The 15748-nt window shown below is 55.6% G+C and overlaps 1 protein-coding gene across 2 annotated transcripts; it reads right to left on the bottom strand.

The window, feature by feature from the left end:
• Window positions 1–697: 697 nt before the first annotated feature.
• On the bottom strand, window positions 698–15478 carry HEYL (hes related family bHLH transcription factor with YRPW motif like). 2 transcript variants are annotated; one of them, XM_045860048.1, is made up of 5 exons: window positions 15339–15478; window positions 8553–8619; window positions 7166–7249; window positions 5967–6048; window positions 698–3668 (listed from the first exon to the last, which is right to left on the bottom strand). In XM_045860048.1, exons 1-5 carry the CDS (start codon window positions 15416–15418, stop codon window positions 2995–2997), a joined length of 987 nt encoding a protein of 328 aa, XP_045716004.1. In that variant the 5' UTR covers window positions 15419–15478; the 3' UTR covers window positions 698–2994. The 2 variants fall into 2 exon arrangements, with proteins under 2 accessions (XP_045716004.1, XP_045716005.1); XM_045860049.1 differs by having other exon boundaries at window positions 8553–8615; window positions 15339–15459.
• Between the last annotated feature and the right edge of the window lie 270 nt (window positions 15479–15748).

Below are 15748 nucleotides of genomic sequence, written 5' to 3' on the forward strand. Positions count from 1 at the left end.
AGGCCTCTCTGAGGAGGTGACTTTTAAGCCAAGGCCTATGGATAGGGAGCCAAGTAAAGGATAGGGGAAGAGCATTCTGGGAGAGGGAACAGCATGTGCAAAGTCCGGCAGGTGGGAATGTGGTTGGGATGCTGAGGAAACGGAAGTGGGCCAGGGTGGAGAAGCACAGGCAACAAGACTGGGGCCGGCAAGGAATGAGGCTGGAAGTGAGGTTGAGACCAGAAGAGGAAAAGCTTAGATTTTTATCCTGGAATAATAGCATAATAGAGTGTTTTTTTAAGACTTTATTTATTTATTTTTAGAGAGGGGGAAAGTGGGAGAAAAAGAAGGAGAGAAACATCAATGTGTTCTTGCCTCTTGTGCACCTCCTACTGGAGACCTGGCCCACAACCCAGGCTTGTGCTCCAACTGGGAACTGAACCGGCAACCCTTTGGTTCATAGGCCCACGCTCAATCCACTGCACTACACCAGCCAGGAGAGTAAGGGTTTTAAACCAGAGTTGATATAGCTTGCATGTTTAAAACTCTCTCTGGTCACTGCCAAAAACCAATTGACAAAGCAAAAGGGGGGTGGTGTGACAGGAGTAGGGCAGTGACCTGGGAGGTAGGTGATGTGGTCAGTCCAGGGGGATGGCTGTGGGTTCAGAGAGGAGTGGACAGACTCCAGAGATACTCAAGAAGTAGAATCACTCAGATGTTCCCATAATTCCAGAATAGTAATAATAAAACCGTTTATTGGATGTCTGTATCAACCCCAGCAATGGGGTGAGAGTCAGGGCACCAGAAAGGCTTGGGAATAGAAGCAAAGGTACAAATCCTCAACCACATTAACAATTACATCCACACCTTCCCCCACACAATCTCTCAGGGAGAATGAACCCCAGATCAATGCAGATGCTCAAGTTCTGGGCCATTTCCACTTCATTCAATGCTGTCAACAGATTCTTTCAGACTTGGATGCTGGAAACATGGACTCGGGATTCCCACAGTCCCACTATGAGTGAATGCTTGGGTTAGGAAGTCTCCAAACCACAGGGCTGACCTGGTCTCCTGGGAGCAGTGAGTCATCCATCACCTGGGAGAGCCAGGGAGGAGGAGGAAAGGGGGGGGAGGGGAGGAGGGGGAGGAGCAAGGTGTTCTCCTGCCTTTTGTGAGAAAGGTGGAGTTGGTCTTACCCTCCCGCCCTCTCCCCCTTCCCATCCCAATTCCTGGGAGCCTGCTGAGCCCTGCCCTCCCTCTCCTTGAAATGACACCCTCTCTCCTCCAGGCTGTCAGGTGGGTGCAGAAGGACAGCCACCTGATGGAGCCAACACAGAGGAGTGAAAGAATTATTTGAGCTCCTTATGTCTCCTTGAGGAATTTGCCTTTGCAAAAGAGCTTTCTGGGTCATTTAAATGACCTCTGTCCTCCGACCCACTTCTCTGAATGGGCCCCTTTTCCCTCGGGCTTTTGCCAACTACTAGGGAGCCCAGGGAGTCTCCTCAATTTAGCCTCTGGGGAGGGTAGTTCTATCAAAGGGTGGCGATGGGAGAATCTTCCCAGCGGTGACATTTGGAGTATTTAACAACCAGTGTAAAATAAGCGCCAACCAACAACTTGTCAGCTGGAGGATCCTGTAACTTGGGGTCTGACAGGCGTTAACCAGCACGGGGGTCCTGGGGGCAAAGCCATGCGGTGGGGGACACTCAGAGCCACTCAGGGGAAGCAGGTGTTTGCCACCCAGCACAGATGTGTTGCTACATTTCAGCAACAGGTCTGGCAACACTGGTCCGCAAATGTCAGTCTCGGATCCGCCCGCGTCTTGTCCAGACTCCGCTCTTCCACCAGGAACGGTCACTGGGTCATCTGTCCCCTCTGTTAGAGAGAAAGCGGCCAGGGTCGGAGCTGGGTAACGACATGGCTTCTGAGCAGCGCTCGCTGCGTGGAATCCCGGGTGAATAGGGTCTCAGGCCCTGGAGCCACCGGGTGACCTTGCAGGGCCCGGCCGCCTCTGACTGTCCTTCCTCTCGCCCCTCCTCGCAGTTATTTTTGTCCGGCCTGACTGGCCTTGGCTGTCCTAGCGGTCCGGGCTCCGTGAGCCGGATGCAGACCAGGCCGCGCAAACGTCTGGCTCTGAATCCCAAGAGGATCCCTTTCCGGGCGCCATCACGTGGGAACACGGCTGTGTGTGCAGCGCACCCGACAGGGACCACACGCCCGGAGGGAGGCGTGAGAGGAGAGAGCCGGGCTCTCTCTGCTCAGTCCTGGCTCTCCTCTGAGAGCGCTGTCCCAGGCCTGGTGGTCAGGACACCCTGCTGTGGGGCCTTACTGCTGCCGGGAAGCCTCCCAGCTGTGTGCAGGGGACTGTTGGTCAGCTGGGTGCTGGGCATCTGCGGCTGGGAGGAGGTGTCTTGGCTGTCGGGGGCAGCAGGTCTGTCCTGTGATTTGCTGTGATGGGGTGGGCCGAGGACAGGTGGGCAGGGGCAGGCAGGATTCCTGGAAACCTCTCTGTGGCCCCTGTTCTGTTACTGTCTCAGGAAGCAAGGCAGACCCTTATGTTCCGGCCCCTGGGGCCTGGGAAGGCTGCGGCCAGACAGCCACTGCTCCTGGTCGGGGTCTGGTCTCTCTTGGGAAGCAGCCAGCCTTGGCCGCTGTGCTTTCTAGGTCACAGCTGTGTTCCCAGAGCTGAGACTCGTGCCTGCTGCCCACGTACACTGGGGCAGGAGAGGGGTCTGCGCACAGCACTTAGGGCTCTCCCGGGACTCATCTGTGCAGGTAAGAGGTGGGACCGAGCCTCTGAGATCGTAACAGCCCCAGAAGGCCAGGTGGGCAAGGTGGGACGAGCAGTAAGTGAGGAGGGCAGATGGGCCAAAGTAGGAGGGAGCCTCCCATGGGCGAGGACACCTTCACGCGTGAGCCAGTCCAGGAGGCAGGGCAGAAAAGGCAGAGCCACTTTCCAAGCTCCCGGAAAAGATTTTTCCTTACTCCTGGCGGGGCTGGGGGAGGGGACACAGCTCAGAAAGCCCCGACCTCCGTGATTTCGGAGAACCAGGAGTGGCAGAGCACAGCCCCTCCAGGCTTCCCAGCAGGCCCAGAGGAAGAGGGCCTGGGGGCAGGACCAGAGGCAGACGCAGGGGACCTCCCAACACCAGGGGATGTGGGGGAAGAAGACCGCAGGAGGGGTGCCATGTGGCTGCTCCTAGCAGCCCTGCTGCTGGGGGCTATGGGCAGGGGGACAGCCAGCCTCTCCAGAGGGCGGGCCCTCCGGATAGAAGATGCCCCTCGACTGGGCAGCAGATGCCTCCGTGCCGGCAGGACGGTGCCCGCAGCTCTGCGGAAGGGAACTGCTCGGAGGGCTGGAATGGGGCAGGCGAGAGAGGCGGCACTGGGGAGGACGGGGCCCGGTGCCCTCCCCAGGATGGCAAGCTGGCTGCTCGGGGCTGACAGCCCTGGACAGCTATGGAAGAAGGACCAGGGCCAGGCAGGGAAGGCCAGGGGGCTGGCAGGTGTGGGCGAAGGCTCCATCTCGGCTGCATAGCTGTTGAGGTGGGAGAGAAGGCGAACCCGGACCGGGTCCGCACGGCTGCTGGGTCCTTCCAGGACCCCCAGGTACCTGATGACCTCGGTGAGGCACTCCCGGAAACCGATGCTCCGGAAGTCCACTGCCAGGGTTCGGGCATCAAAGAATCCTGCAAAGGGAGCTGTGATGAGGGCCCGCCCAGCGGGGGACACGCACAGTGACCCTGGGGGCAGACTGCCTGGGTTCCAGACCTGCCTCCCCTCCTCACTCCCTGTGTGACTTTGGGCATGCCACCTCGCCTCTCTGAGCCGCAGTCTCTCCATCTGCAAAGTGGGGGCCATCATCCCTACTGGGTTGTAGGGATCAAATGAGTCAACGAAACTGTGAAGCATTCTAAAAGTGCTGTTTTCAGCATAGTTTGTGACTAATGCAAAGGAGAAACTGTGACCACGGTGACTTAGGTAGCTGCTTGCCAGGTGGGACAGGCCTGTGCACACGGACGTGTGGAACAGCCCCGCCTGCTGATGTGGGCAGATCCTGGGACGCCCCTGGGAGAAGGCAGCACAGTGTAGCAGTGAAGCCTGAGGTTCTGGAGGCGACTTCACAGGCTGCCTGGCCCTGGACATGTCTCCCAATCTGTCTGTGCCTCTATGTCCTTAGCGTGGAACAGTACCTGCTGCACACTACCATGAGGGCGAAACGAAATGAAGCGGTGCACAACAATGCTCGGGAAATTACAGGTCAGCCACCACTCACAGCTTGGCCGCTGCGGGAATTCCAGTTTGTCATCTAGCCCAATGGGCAGGCTGGAAAGCAGGACCCCGCTCTCAGCTGCTGCCACCAGCTGGGGACCCTCTCTTTAGCAGATTTCGGTGAGGAATGAGCAGGTGCATGGTCCACTGCCTCTCCATACCCGCCCTTCTCTCCATACCGCCTTCCGGGCGGTCACAGAACAGTCCTGGTGAGCACTGGACTCAGGACTCCAGCAACAAGTATCTGGTCCCTGGTTCACAGCTGAGGCTCCACCCCCCCACACCCCCCACCCCCCCACACACAGAGGGACAGCTGGGCAGGGGACAGTGTCTGGAGTCCTGCTGGCTCTGCTGCAGACCCAGCTGTGCTGACCTGGAGTAAATCCCTCCCCCTTCTGAGCTCATGGTTCTTTTTAACTTGCACCTACTGGGTTCTTGCTTAGCAATTCATTTGCATTATCTAAGTTAATTTTCATGAAAAAAACCCTTTAACATCCCCATTTTAGAGAGGAGGAAACTGAGGGATATAGAAGTTAAACAATTTGTCCAAGGACATAAAGCTAGTAATTCGCAGGGCCAGGATCCAAGTCCAGCCGTAATCCTGTCCTCCCGTGGCCCTTGGCCAGAAGACGGGCCGCAGCGCCCCGCCCACGAGGGTGTTGTGAGAACCAAATGAGATACGTTAGGGAAGGCATTCCGAAACTACGAAATGCTGCCCATACACTGTCTCTATTCTTCTTCTAATTGGGAAACCACAGATGTCGTTGGAAGGGTCTCCCCCACCGGTTGATTGGTGACAGGAGTTTCTCCTGCAGGCCGTGCGTTGCTTTGGCAGGAGTTCTCCGAGTGACCACCTGCATCCGGGTCATCGGGCACGCTCCCTCCCCGTGCAGATTCCTGAACTCCAGCCCAGACCTACAGCCTCAGAATCTCTGGGCTGGGGCCCCCAGCCCCGCCTGCCCCCGGGTGACACCACTGCACATGGAGAAGCCCCAGGTTGGGCCGCTTACAATGCAACTGTCCCCTCCAAAGGGGGTAAGTTAAGGTTTGGGGACTTAGGACTTTGTGGCCAAGGTCTGTGGAGCTTTCAAGGTTTCCCAACTGTGAAATCACCAAAATACACAGAGAGGCTCCATGGCGCCAACATTTCTATTTGTCCAGAAGTCTTTTTAAAGCCACGGTTTAATGTCTTTATTGTAATAGATCAGTTCAAACTAATGGAAGCAGTTAACATTTGTATTCTATTATAATCCCATACGACCGATCTTCAGCTGTGAGCATGACATATGACCCCAGCAATGCCAAGGACACAACAGCCCAGAAGGCTAGACTGGTGGTGGGCACACTAGCGAACCATCTGTGGCTAAAAATCTCAGGCAGGCTGCTCCCACTGGGATCCCAGTGAGAATGAGCTCACGCAGGCTCATGCTGAATGCGGCCCTGGGGGTGGGGCCAGTAGGAACAGTCTGTTGGAGAAGGAGTGGAGTTGAGGAGAGAGTTGTGAATGCAGACACTGAGAGTGTGGAGGGAGGTGCCCCAAAAAGGAGAGAGACAAGCTTTGTGAATGTTCTGCCTGCATCGGCTGCAGCCTCTCTCTGGACTGCGAGCTCCTCGAGGGCAGGGACCACGTCTGCTGCGCTCACTAGTGTGTCCCCAGGGCCCAGCCCCACAGATTGACTGCATAAATGACTCCCAGAAGGGCAGAGCACCAGTACCTGTCCCACCAGTGGCGTGGAGCATCTTCAAGTGATCCACCGTCATCTGCAGCACCTCGGCTTTCTCCAGCTTGGAGGAGCCCTGTGTATACAGGAGACAGAAGAGTGAAGGCCTCCAGGGACCTCTGTCGCTCACCTGCCTGGCACCGTGTCACCAGCACTCACTGTCTCAGCTTCCTCATCTTCCTCTGGCTCCATCACTGCCTGCAACGGGGCCTCTGCTTCAGACCTAACATTCCACTCAGTTCTCATGTTAGTCCATTTGCCCACTGCACTGCTGACCGTCCTTCCGAAGCCTCTGCTCCCCTGACTTCCATGGCTTCTTGGTCCTCCTTTCACCTTGCCTCTTGCTCTGCCTGACCCTTAAAAGGGTGGTGTCCCAGCGGTGTTGGCTCACTTTTCTCCCTGTGCACACCTCCCCAGAGGATCTATCTCCGTGGCCTCATACACCATCGCCGGAACTCACCCACCTCCTAGATCAGCTTCCTGGGGACCCCAAGATCTAGCTCATCATCTTACCCCCAAAGCACTTGCTTTTCCTCTCTTCTCTTTCTTGGGAAATGTTTTGGGAGCCTCCAGCGTCACCTGGTCTCCCAGGTGAAACCTGAGGGTCGGGTCCTCCGTGCGAGCCCCTTGAGGGCAGGCAGCAGGTCTAGTTCGTGGCTGGGCTTGTGAAGGTTTTAGTGGACGTCTGTGACTCGCTCTCCCCAGCAGAAGGGAGGACACGTGGCCTAGAGCCCTGACGTGGAATGCAGGGCGGGGGTCTCTGAGGCTGTCTGACTAATGCGGCTGTCCGGCCCCCCGCCGGATTGAACTCTAACATGGTCAATGTCAGAGCGCTCACCCCTTGAGCAGCCCACTCCACTTTCAAGTAGCCTTGGAAATGTCGGTGACCTGGTGTGAGTTACTTGACCTCTCTGTGCTTCAGTTTCCTTACCTGTGCAATGGGCATAATACCTACTCTGCAGCATTGTTTTGAGGATTCAATTAAGTGGAGTGATGGACTTAAGGCCACAACACCTGAGACGCCTCAGTAACTATAAATTCCCATTCCCCTTCTCCCTGGCCAGTGGCAGATATCAGTAAATGGCATCGCAGGACTGCAGGCAGCTGCCAGCAATCAATAAGAGATGCCATGATACTTGACCTTTCTGCCACTCACACGGATTTCCTCCGGCACGATCAGTGATGAAACGTACCTGCTTCTCAAAGGCGGTGGGGACCAAGCGCCGCAATTCAGAAAGGCTGCTGTTGATGCGGTCTCGGCGCCGCTTCTCTATGATCTAAAGGACAATGACAAGAATTTACACACAGTCTTCACAGGCAGCTCAATGTGCCTTTAAAAAGAAAAGATTTTCTTTTTAGAGAGAGGCGAAGGGAAGGAGAAAGAGATGGAGAGAAACATTGTGTGTGAGAGAAAGATCTCGATCATTTGCATCCCACACACCCTTAACGGGGGTGGGATTCCCCGCACAGGATGGTACCCCCACTGGGGACCCCTGGCCACAACCCAGGCACATGCCTGATGGGGAACCAAACCAGTGACCCTTCAGTTTGCAGGCCCGTGTTCAATCCACTGAGCCACACCAGCCAGGGTTCAATGTGCCTTGATGGACACTGATGCATATTTTCCTTCACAGTATTTTTGTGAGGAAAATAAATCTGTTCTTACTTTATGGAGGAGGAAACTGAGGATCAGAGAGGGGCAGTGACTTGTTTAAGGTCACACAGCAAGGAAGTGCAAAGCCGGGAGAACTCAGATCTCTTGTCTTAGTCTGTGGGGTGGGGGGGGGACATTCAATACATTTAACTACTGGTCGAGAACCAACCAATCAGAACAGGGACACCAGCCACAGCCCTGGAGTAGGCCCTGGAGAACCCTCGCTGGGCCAGGGGTTCCCCTTCAGATGCTGGGTTATGAGGCCTGAGGAGCCTCAGGCAGGGCCCTCTCCAGCTGTGAAGGCCTCTCGTTCACAGCTCCATCATATTCTCATCTCGCAGGACTGGGAGCAGAACACGGACAGCAAGGCGGACACTGTGAGTCCCAGGCTACCAGCAAAGAACATGAGGGCAGGACAGAGGGCTCCTGATTAGTGAATGGCAGGGCTGGTCTCCGCCAGCTCCCAGGTCTCTGGACCCCACACAGCTGCATCTTGCTGGGAAGCGAGGCTGGGATGAGACGGCCAACAGCAAGCAGGGGGCCCCCTTCTGCCCCTCTCACTCAACTCCTCTGCCCACGGAGGAAAAAAATGAAAGTTCTGGGCTCAGAGTAAAGAGAAGGAAGACTGGGATAAATAGTAGTGGCTAATTGTGTCATGTATTGTTCTGAGTGTTACATTAATTCCCTTAATCTTCAAAACTACACTTGGAGGTAGCTGCCATCATCATTTCAGTGATGCACTTGAGGAAATGGGGCACAGAGAGGTTAAGAGTCTTGCCCAAAGTCATCCCACTAGCTACCTGCGGAGGCAGGATTTGAACCCAGGCAGTCTAGCTTGGGGTGATGTTTCTGACCAGGTTTCTTGAGGCTAGGGCCCTGGGGACCCAGGGTAAACCTCTGTTGGGCAACTCGGCTGAGACACTCACCCCTCTGCGTTTCTTCCTGGCTTGCATCTGAGAAGGGCTGGGGGTGGACAGGGGCCTGGCCATCTGGCTGGAGAGGAAGAGAAAGGCAAAATTTTCAGAGCTGGGGAGCATCGCCCGGGCCTGGGTTGACCTCTGGGCGAGCACAGCCCCCTGCTGGGCGGCTGTGGTCTCCCAAGCTGGGAGGAAGCACAGGGCAGGCGTGGGAGGGACGCAGCCTCTCCCTTCTCCTGGGGGTGGGGGGCGCGGTGCCGTTTCTCCCTGGGTCAAGTTCTTGCCGGCACTGGGTTAACTGTCCCGGGGCAGGGGTGGGGGGCAGAGGGGGAACTAGGTTCTCACCTCAGCCTCTGCCCCGCCGCCCCTCCCACTCTGCGGGCTGCTAGGGGGCGGGCGATGGAATGGCCGCTGGCCACTCTGGCTCCTGAAACGCGATCCTGGGCGGGGCGGGGCGGGAGAGGGCACGGGCCAGCGGCGGCGGGCCGGCCGGCGGGTTGGGTTTCAGAAGGAGCCGCTGGGAATGAGCGTGGAAAGAGCAGATGCCGCTGCTTCCCACGGGCCGGGCGCGCCGGCTGCCCGCCCTCCGCGGCGGCTGCAGCTGCCGCCACCTCCCACGCAGCACGGCTGGGGACGAGGGGGAGCGGCATCTGGGTCACAGGCCCCTCTCGGGACTCTGGGGACCCCCCTGGCCCCCCCAGAAGGCCCCAGATCTGCATCACGTCGGCCTCCCCTCCAAAGGCCCAGCTAATGGAGAGACATTTGTTCCCACCCCAGGCGTTCTCACTCCAGGGAAGAGGCTCAGCCCTGGGGGCTCTTCCTGCCCAGACGGACCAAAATCCTGCTCGCCCTCTTAACTGCTTCCTGCTTCAGAGGACCTTTTGGAATGGAGGGGATTCGCTGGGTTGCACTGAGGACCATTCATCACCTGGGACGCCCCATTCAGGCCCAGGGCGGGACTGGATGGGTCAGCCAGGCCCCACCCTCCAGACACTCAGCTTCCGGTGGAGAGACACCGGGCCCAGGTCAACAAACAAGCTTGGGCAAGGCGGCTCCCCTGTCATTTCAAAGGCAAAAATGCCGCCCACCTGAACGGGAACCCCTAAGCTTGCCTCCACCTCACACTCCTCCTCTCCCTCTTGGGTTCCCATCTCAACCAAGCCACCCAGTCTCCCAGCTCTGCAAGGGGACACTGGCCACTGACCAGGATTCCTCCCTCCTTGGTCCTCACCCCACCTCCTCAATCCTAGAATACATTTCGCATCTGTCCTCCTCATCCCCACTGCCACTCTCAGGACCAAGCCTCTATCATCTTTTTTTCTTTTTCTTTTCTTTTAAATAATACGTGTATTGATTTTAGAGAAACAAAAACATTGACTTGTTGCCTCTCATACATGCCCCCGGCTGTGGATTGAACCCACAAACCTAGGTTTGTGCCCTGACTGGGAATTGAATCCTCAAGCCTTTGGTGTACTGGGCGATGCTCCACCAGCTGAGCCACCCCAGCAACGGGAAGCCTCTGTCAGCTTTTAGCTGGGCAACCAAGGGCAAGAGTTCATTGTTGGGTCAAGAGTCTATTGTTGGGTCTCTTTGCACCCATTTCTCCCTACAAGCAGGCAGGGTGATCATTTAAATGCAAACCTGATCTTGTCCCTCTCTTAAAACTCCTCAGGGTTTTCCCGATGTTTTTAGGATCAAGGCCATCACCTTTCAGATGGCCCAGCTGGCCCCTGTCACCTCCTAGACTCAACTCTTGTGCTCTATGCATTCCTCCCTGTGGTTACACACCCTGTTCCCCAGGCTAGAATTCTCTGGTCCACCCCGTCTCTCCACCCCCAAGCCCCAGCCCTGTTGCCTGATCATTTATACCACCCCAGGTCTCAACTCAAATGTCACCTTCCTGGGGAAGACTTTTCTGACCCCCCCCCCCAGTAGGTGTCCCTTACTCTACCCTCTGCCAGCATCCTGCACTAATAGGTTATGCCCATTTGCTGTTTTATATTTACACAATTATTGGGTTAATAATGTCCGTCTCTCTAACAAGTTCATAAGCTCCAGGAAGTCATGACCATGTCTGTCTCCTTCACTATGGTAGCCCCCATTGCCCCACCACCCCACCCAATACTCAGCGAGTGCTTGGAACATAGCAGAGCTCACAGCTGAGCTCTCCCTGCCCTCATCTTCGGCCCTACTGGGAAACAGAGAGGTGACACCATAAAGCCCATGTCCTGGGCTTCTGTGGAATGGACGCACGTGTGGTTCACCAGGAAGGTCATAGCCCCTGTGGGTCACTCTCTTGGTGTCAGAGGTTGGATCATTTTTGTCATCAGCTCAAAGAGAGACGGTCGCAGGAGAGACCAGATTAACATTTGTCAAATCCTGCTGCTACACCCTGGCTTTGTGCAGCCATGTCTAGGAAAGGATGCGTCCATCCAAACATCTGGACAAGAAGGGCTGGTTGGAGACCAGTGAGAGCTCCTGGGAGAGATGGCCCAGCAAGCTAGGTTCAGGGATCACATGGCCAGATCCCGAGATCTGCAGGGCAGCTTGTTTACAGAGCTTCACTGGGGACAAGCCCCAAGAAACCCAGCCTTTGTCCCCCCAGGCTGGATAAGGCATCTCTAGGGGTATTGGGTTAGCTTTGCCCACGTCACTGCCTCTGAGCCTGATCCCTCCTCAGGGACCATCTGTTGGAGGCTGATGCACCCCTTTCAGGACAGGTGGCTCTGCCATCTTTTTCTGTCTCCTGGTCCCTTGTTCTCTGCAGTATTATCCCACTCCCGTATCTGACAGGCAAAGCTCACTTCACAGTTTTCCTGGCATCACTATGTACATTTCCCTCCTGTGAACCTAACAAAAGCCCCATTTTACAGACGAGGGTGCTGAGGCTCAGGAGCTAAGGCAGCTTGCCCAGTTTATGCAGCTGCTAAGGAGTAAAGCCAGCATGGGAATCTGTGTCTCCTGGCTCCAAAGTCAGCATTGTTTTCCTCCTTAATTCCCATTTCCTGTATGTCTGAATAGCCCTCCAGTCCCCTTATCCTTAAAGCTCCCAAGAGCTCAGCCTTTGCTCAGTTCCAGGCTGTGATCTGGCCCTGACGCTGACAGGGAGGAGGTGTGAGAGCTTCTTGGCTGAGAGTCTGAAAATAAGGCAGATTTTCACAGACCCAGAGAAGATATGTTGACCCCCAAGATCTGCTTCATGGGCCTAGGGTGGTCCCTAGCCAGAATTCCGGGGTGGTCTCTTGGGGTGGGGGCAGTTTTCTAGGTGGTCTGGCTGCCAGTCCTGGCAACTCTTAAAGCTCACCCTCAGTTTCCCCTTGGGACCTCCCCTGTGGGCCCTTGTAGATAATCCCACTGGTTTTGCATCAGCCAAAGGCAGAATCACAATGTCCCCAATGAAGGGACTTCCGACAGCACTGAGCCGCCTGGTAAAATGAAGGAACTCAGAGAGGGGAAGAGCCCTGCTCCAGGCCGCACAGCAAATTAAAGGAAACGCCAAGTCTACAGGCGTTTTAATGTACCGTTCTTCCCTGTGGACCCTATACATTCATTGTTACATCTTGTAAATCCCATAGCCAATACTTCTTCTTCTAGACAGCATGTCCACACTTACTTCTCTCATTTATTGCACAATAACCCTGTGAGTTGAGTAGTATTGGCCATTTCAGATTTAGCAAAAATAATTATTTGATAGATGGAGTGACAGGGACACAGAGAGTTAAGAATCGTGCCCATCCCTGGCTGGGTGGGTCAGTTGGTTGGAGCACCGGTCCATCCCAGGCACCAGAAGGCTGCAGGTTTGATCCACAGTCAGGGCACATACCTGGGTTGCAGGCTTGCCCGGGTCCAGGTGCGCACAGAAGGCAAACAATCAAAGTTTCTCTCTCACATCGATGTTTCTCTTGATCTCCCCACTCCCACCCCCTGCCCAGTTCCTCTCTCTCTAAAATTAATTTTTTAAAAAATAAATATGTCCTCAGGTGAGAATTTACAAAAAAAAATCATGCCAAATAAATTCGGTCTTCAGCCTTCTAGTCTTTTCACTAGACTATGAGACCTCACGAACATGTGACCCCCAGCTGAACGGCAACCCCTTGGGGAGCAGCACTAGTTGGGAGTTACCTTGTGCTGAAATAGGGAGACGTGCTTTGGGTTCACTCCTTCATCAAAGCCTCACCTGTGAGGTGGGTATTAGCGTCCCCATTTCTTAAAGGAGAAAACTGAGGTTCAGAAACGTCCAAGTTAATGAGGGTGAAAGTCAAACTCAGGTCCCTCTGACTTCAAAGGCCACCATGTGCCTTAAGTCACATAGGAGCAATCCACAGACCCTGACCCAGTGCCTAACATGTGGCAGGTGCCCATTAAATGTTCGCAGAAGGGGAGGGGAGGCTATATTCTTGGTTCAGTCCTGGCACGTGCAAGGAGGCTGGCTTCAGAGAGGAGCTCTGTGGGCGATTCCCACAGACGGGACAGGACACCAGCAGCGGGCAGACACCCACAATGACGCGGAACACACTCTGTTCTTCACTCTCACGTCTCTGAGTGAGGGGGGTTTGAGCCCTGCCTCTGACCTCCAGGGAGGCTGGCTGCCCCAGTCCCATGGCCCTTGCCTCTGTTTATCTGGTGGTCTTTGTACATGAAGCTCTTCTTCTCTGAGAGTTCCCTGAGGGCAGAGGCTGAGCAGGATACATCTGGGCCCCCCACGCCCAGCCCAGGGTCTGGGCCACAGCAGGCAGCGTTCAGTGATCCCTGAATTGAAGCATTGATGTCTGCTGGGGGGAGGGCCCTTTGGCAAGCGCTACAAAGAGGGGTCTATAAGTCAGCTCTGCCAGATGTCCAACTGCTTTCGCTCCTCTGATGGGGTCTGCTCCTCTAAGAATTGAGACGGTCTCTCGAAATGGGTCAGGCTGGAAGGACAAACTGCTGCATAGGAAAAAACTGCCCACTGATCCTTTAGACCATGGCCCAAATGCCACCACCTTCAAGAAGCCCTCCCTGCTGCCTTTGGTTGTAAGTGACCTCTCCCTGCTTGGGTGCCCCCACAGCCCACCGCCTGTCTCTCCTTCCACCGTCCGTGCTGCCCATGGGCTTTATGTGACCCGGCAGGTCACTGGCCAGGCTGCAAATTCTTGAAAGACAGTAGCCAGCTCTGATCAGCCTAGCTCTCTGGTATCGGTTTTGTGCCTCTGATTCATGGAGACCCAGTGACATTGAATTTGAGACCCTCCTCCACTACCACCACGTAGTGCTGGGCCCTTCTGCTCCCAGTAGGCGCAGACTCAGAGAATTGCTTCTCTAAAGAGCAGTTTCTGTTAAACAACCTTAAAAGGCTACCACATTGCTGGGTGGCCTGGTTGGGTGGAGCACCGTCTTGGACACTTGGTTGAAGGTTCAATCCCCAGTCAGAGCACATACCCAGGCTGCGGGTTCAATCTCCCATCGGAGCACCTACGGGAGGCAACCCATCCCTGTTTCTCTCTTACATCGATGTTTCTTTGATTCTCTCTTTCTTTCCCTTCCTCTCTCTCTAAAATTAACAAGCATGTCCTTGGGTGAGGAATTTTAATAAATGCTACTAAGTTGCATGGAAATTATACTGTATCCCCCGAAACCTAATGTACAGGATGCAAGGAGAATATTGCCTTACCTCCAATTATTAGCTATAAATGATTGAAAGCTGGTGGAATTTTACTAGGATTTATGATTGAGACAGGACCCCCTGGTCTCAGAAACAAGATCATTGAAATTATGAAATGTCCTCAAAAGCATCCCTAAGAATGAACTGAACCCTCCCCCGCTTCCAATTCTATTCTAGAGCGTCAGATTCGGATGAGCCGGGAGAGAGCAGAGAGCCCTTCTGTCCTCCCCATTTCACTGCCGAGCACACAGGCTCACAAAGGGAAAGCAATAACCCAAGGCCACACGGTCAGTTGGTGGGGGATCTGGGGCTGGGACCCAGGCCCGCAAAGCTCTTCCAGGGCTTTGGGCATCACGTGTGGGGCACCCGACACTAATTAAGCATTTGCTGCACTAGGCCCTGTGCTGGGCCCGTGACATATACCATCTCATTTGAATTTCCAGTATTCCCATGAGGTCGGGTCTGTTCTTTACACTCATTTTACAGATAAGGAAACCGAAGCTTAGGTTGTTCACAGAACTGGGAAGTAGCAGAACTGTCTGCGTGCAGTTTGTGCTACAGGTTTGAGGCGGGGAGGAATGTTTCCCAAGGGCCCAGAGACATCGGTGGCAGCAGCACACAGGAATTGGAGCCTGGACGGTGCACCGACCGTGGGCAAGCCAGCTACTATTTTTCTTCAATATCAAAACCTTATTCAAAGTCCACTTTGCTCAAGGGACAGAAGTCTTTCTTCTCCTAGCAGCTTTCTGCGTACTATATGAAAAGTGCACAGTTTGGGTAAAACTAGGAAAGGGTGGTTATTCTGTGTAGTCAGCGGACTCCGGGTGGGGGTGTGGTGCCAGCAGCCTATGAGGGTTTCTCTGAAGAGTTTCGGGAGGAAAAACTCCTCGCCAACAGTTTCACTTGGGCACTTTGACAGAAAGATCACCAGACCCGCTGACATCAGACCCGCGAGCTGAACGCTACCTCCATCCCAGCATCCTGAGCCCTAAATGGTCCAGGTCACACAGGACCCCAGGCCCTCGTGTGTGTAACTATACACACTGCACCCCACCACACACACACACACACACACACACACACACACACACACACCCTGAGGGCCTCCGCCCACGCCTGCGGTCCGTCCGCGCCCAGTCCCCGACCCCGGCTCTTACCTAAGCTCGCCCTCGCGGCCCACGTCGATGGGTCCGTCGGACTCGCTGTCGGAGCCGCTCGGCTCCCTTGGCCGCTTCATGGTGAGAGCAGGCTGCCAGGTCTCTGCCTGGTGGTGCCGGCTCCCAGCCTGGAAGTCGGCCCGCCCTGGCCCCGCCCCGGCCCCGCCCCGGGGGCGCCGCCACCGCCCTTTCCCAGGGCCCTTTTCCGCGCCGTAGCCTCTGGCGATCAGGCGCCCCCTCGCCCCCGCGGTGACGCGCAGGTCAAGCCGTGGGAAGGCCCCCGGCGGTCACCGCCCCCACCGACGGCTGGGAGGTCTGGCTCCGCTCCGCCGACTTGGCTGCAGCGCGCTGGGTGGCCTTGGGCAGGTGCCCTTGGAGGCCTCGAGGGGAGCCAGGAGTCCCTGTCTGTC

The sequence above is a fragment of the Phyllostomus hastatus genome, unplaced genomic scaffold, assembly GCF_019186645.2.
Source record: "Phyllostomus hastatus isolate PE091 unplaced genomic scaffold, TTU_PhHast_1.1 phas_scaffold_182, whole genome shotgun sequence".
NCBI lineage: Eukaryota > Metazoa > Chordata > Mammalia > Chiroptera > Phyllostomidae > Phyllostomus > Phyllostomus hastatus.

What these genes read in the sequence shown, in the direction of transcription:
- HEYL (XM_045860048.1), bottom strand. Translation starts at nt 15,418, where the DNA reads ATGAAGCGGCCAAGGGAGCCGAGCGGCTCCGACAGCGAGTCCGACGGA. An exon ending in GGCCGCGAGGGCGAGCTTAG is followed by an intron (nt 8,620 to 15,338) that starts GTAAGAGCCGGG and finishes CTTCCTCTCCAG; the next exon opens with CCAGATGGCCAGGCCCCTGT. An exon ending in CCACCGCCTTTGAGAAGCAG is followed by an intron (nt 6,049 to 7,165) that starts GTACGTTTCATC and finishes CTGTATACACAG; the next exon opens with GGCTCCTCCAAGCTGGAGAA.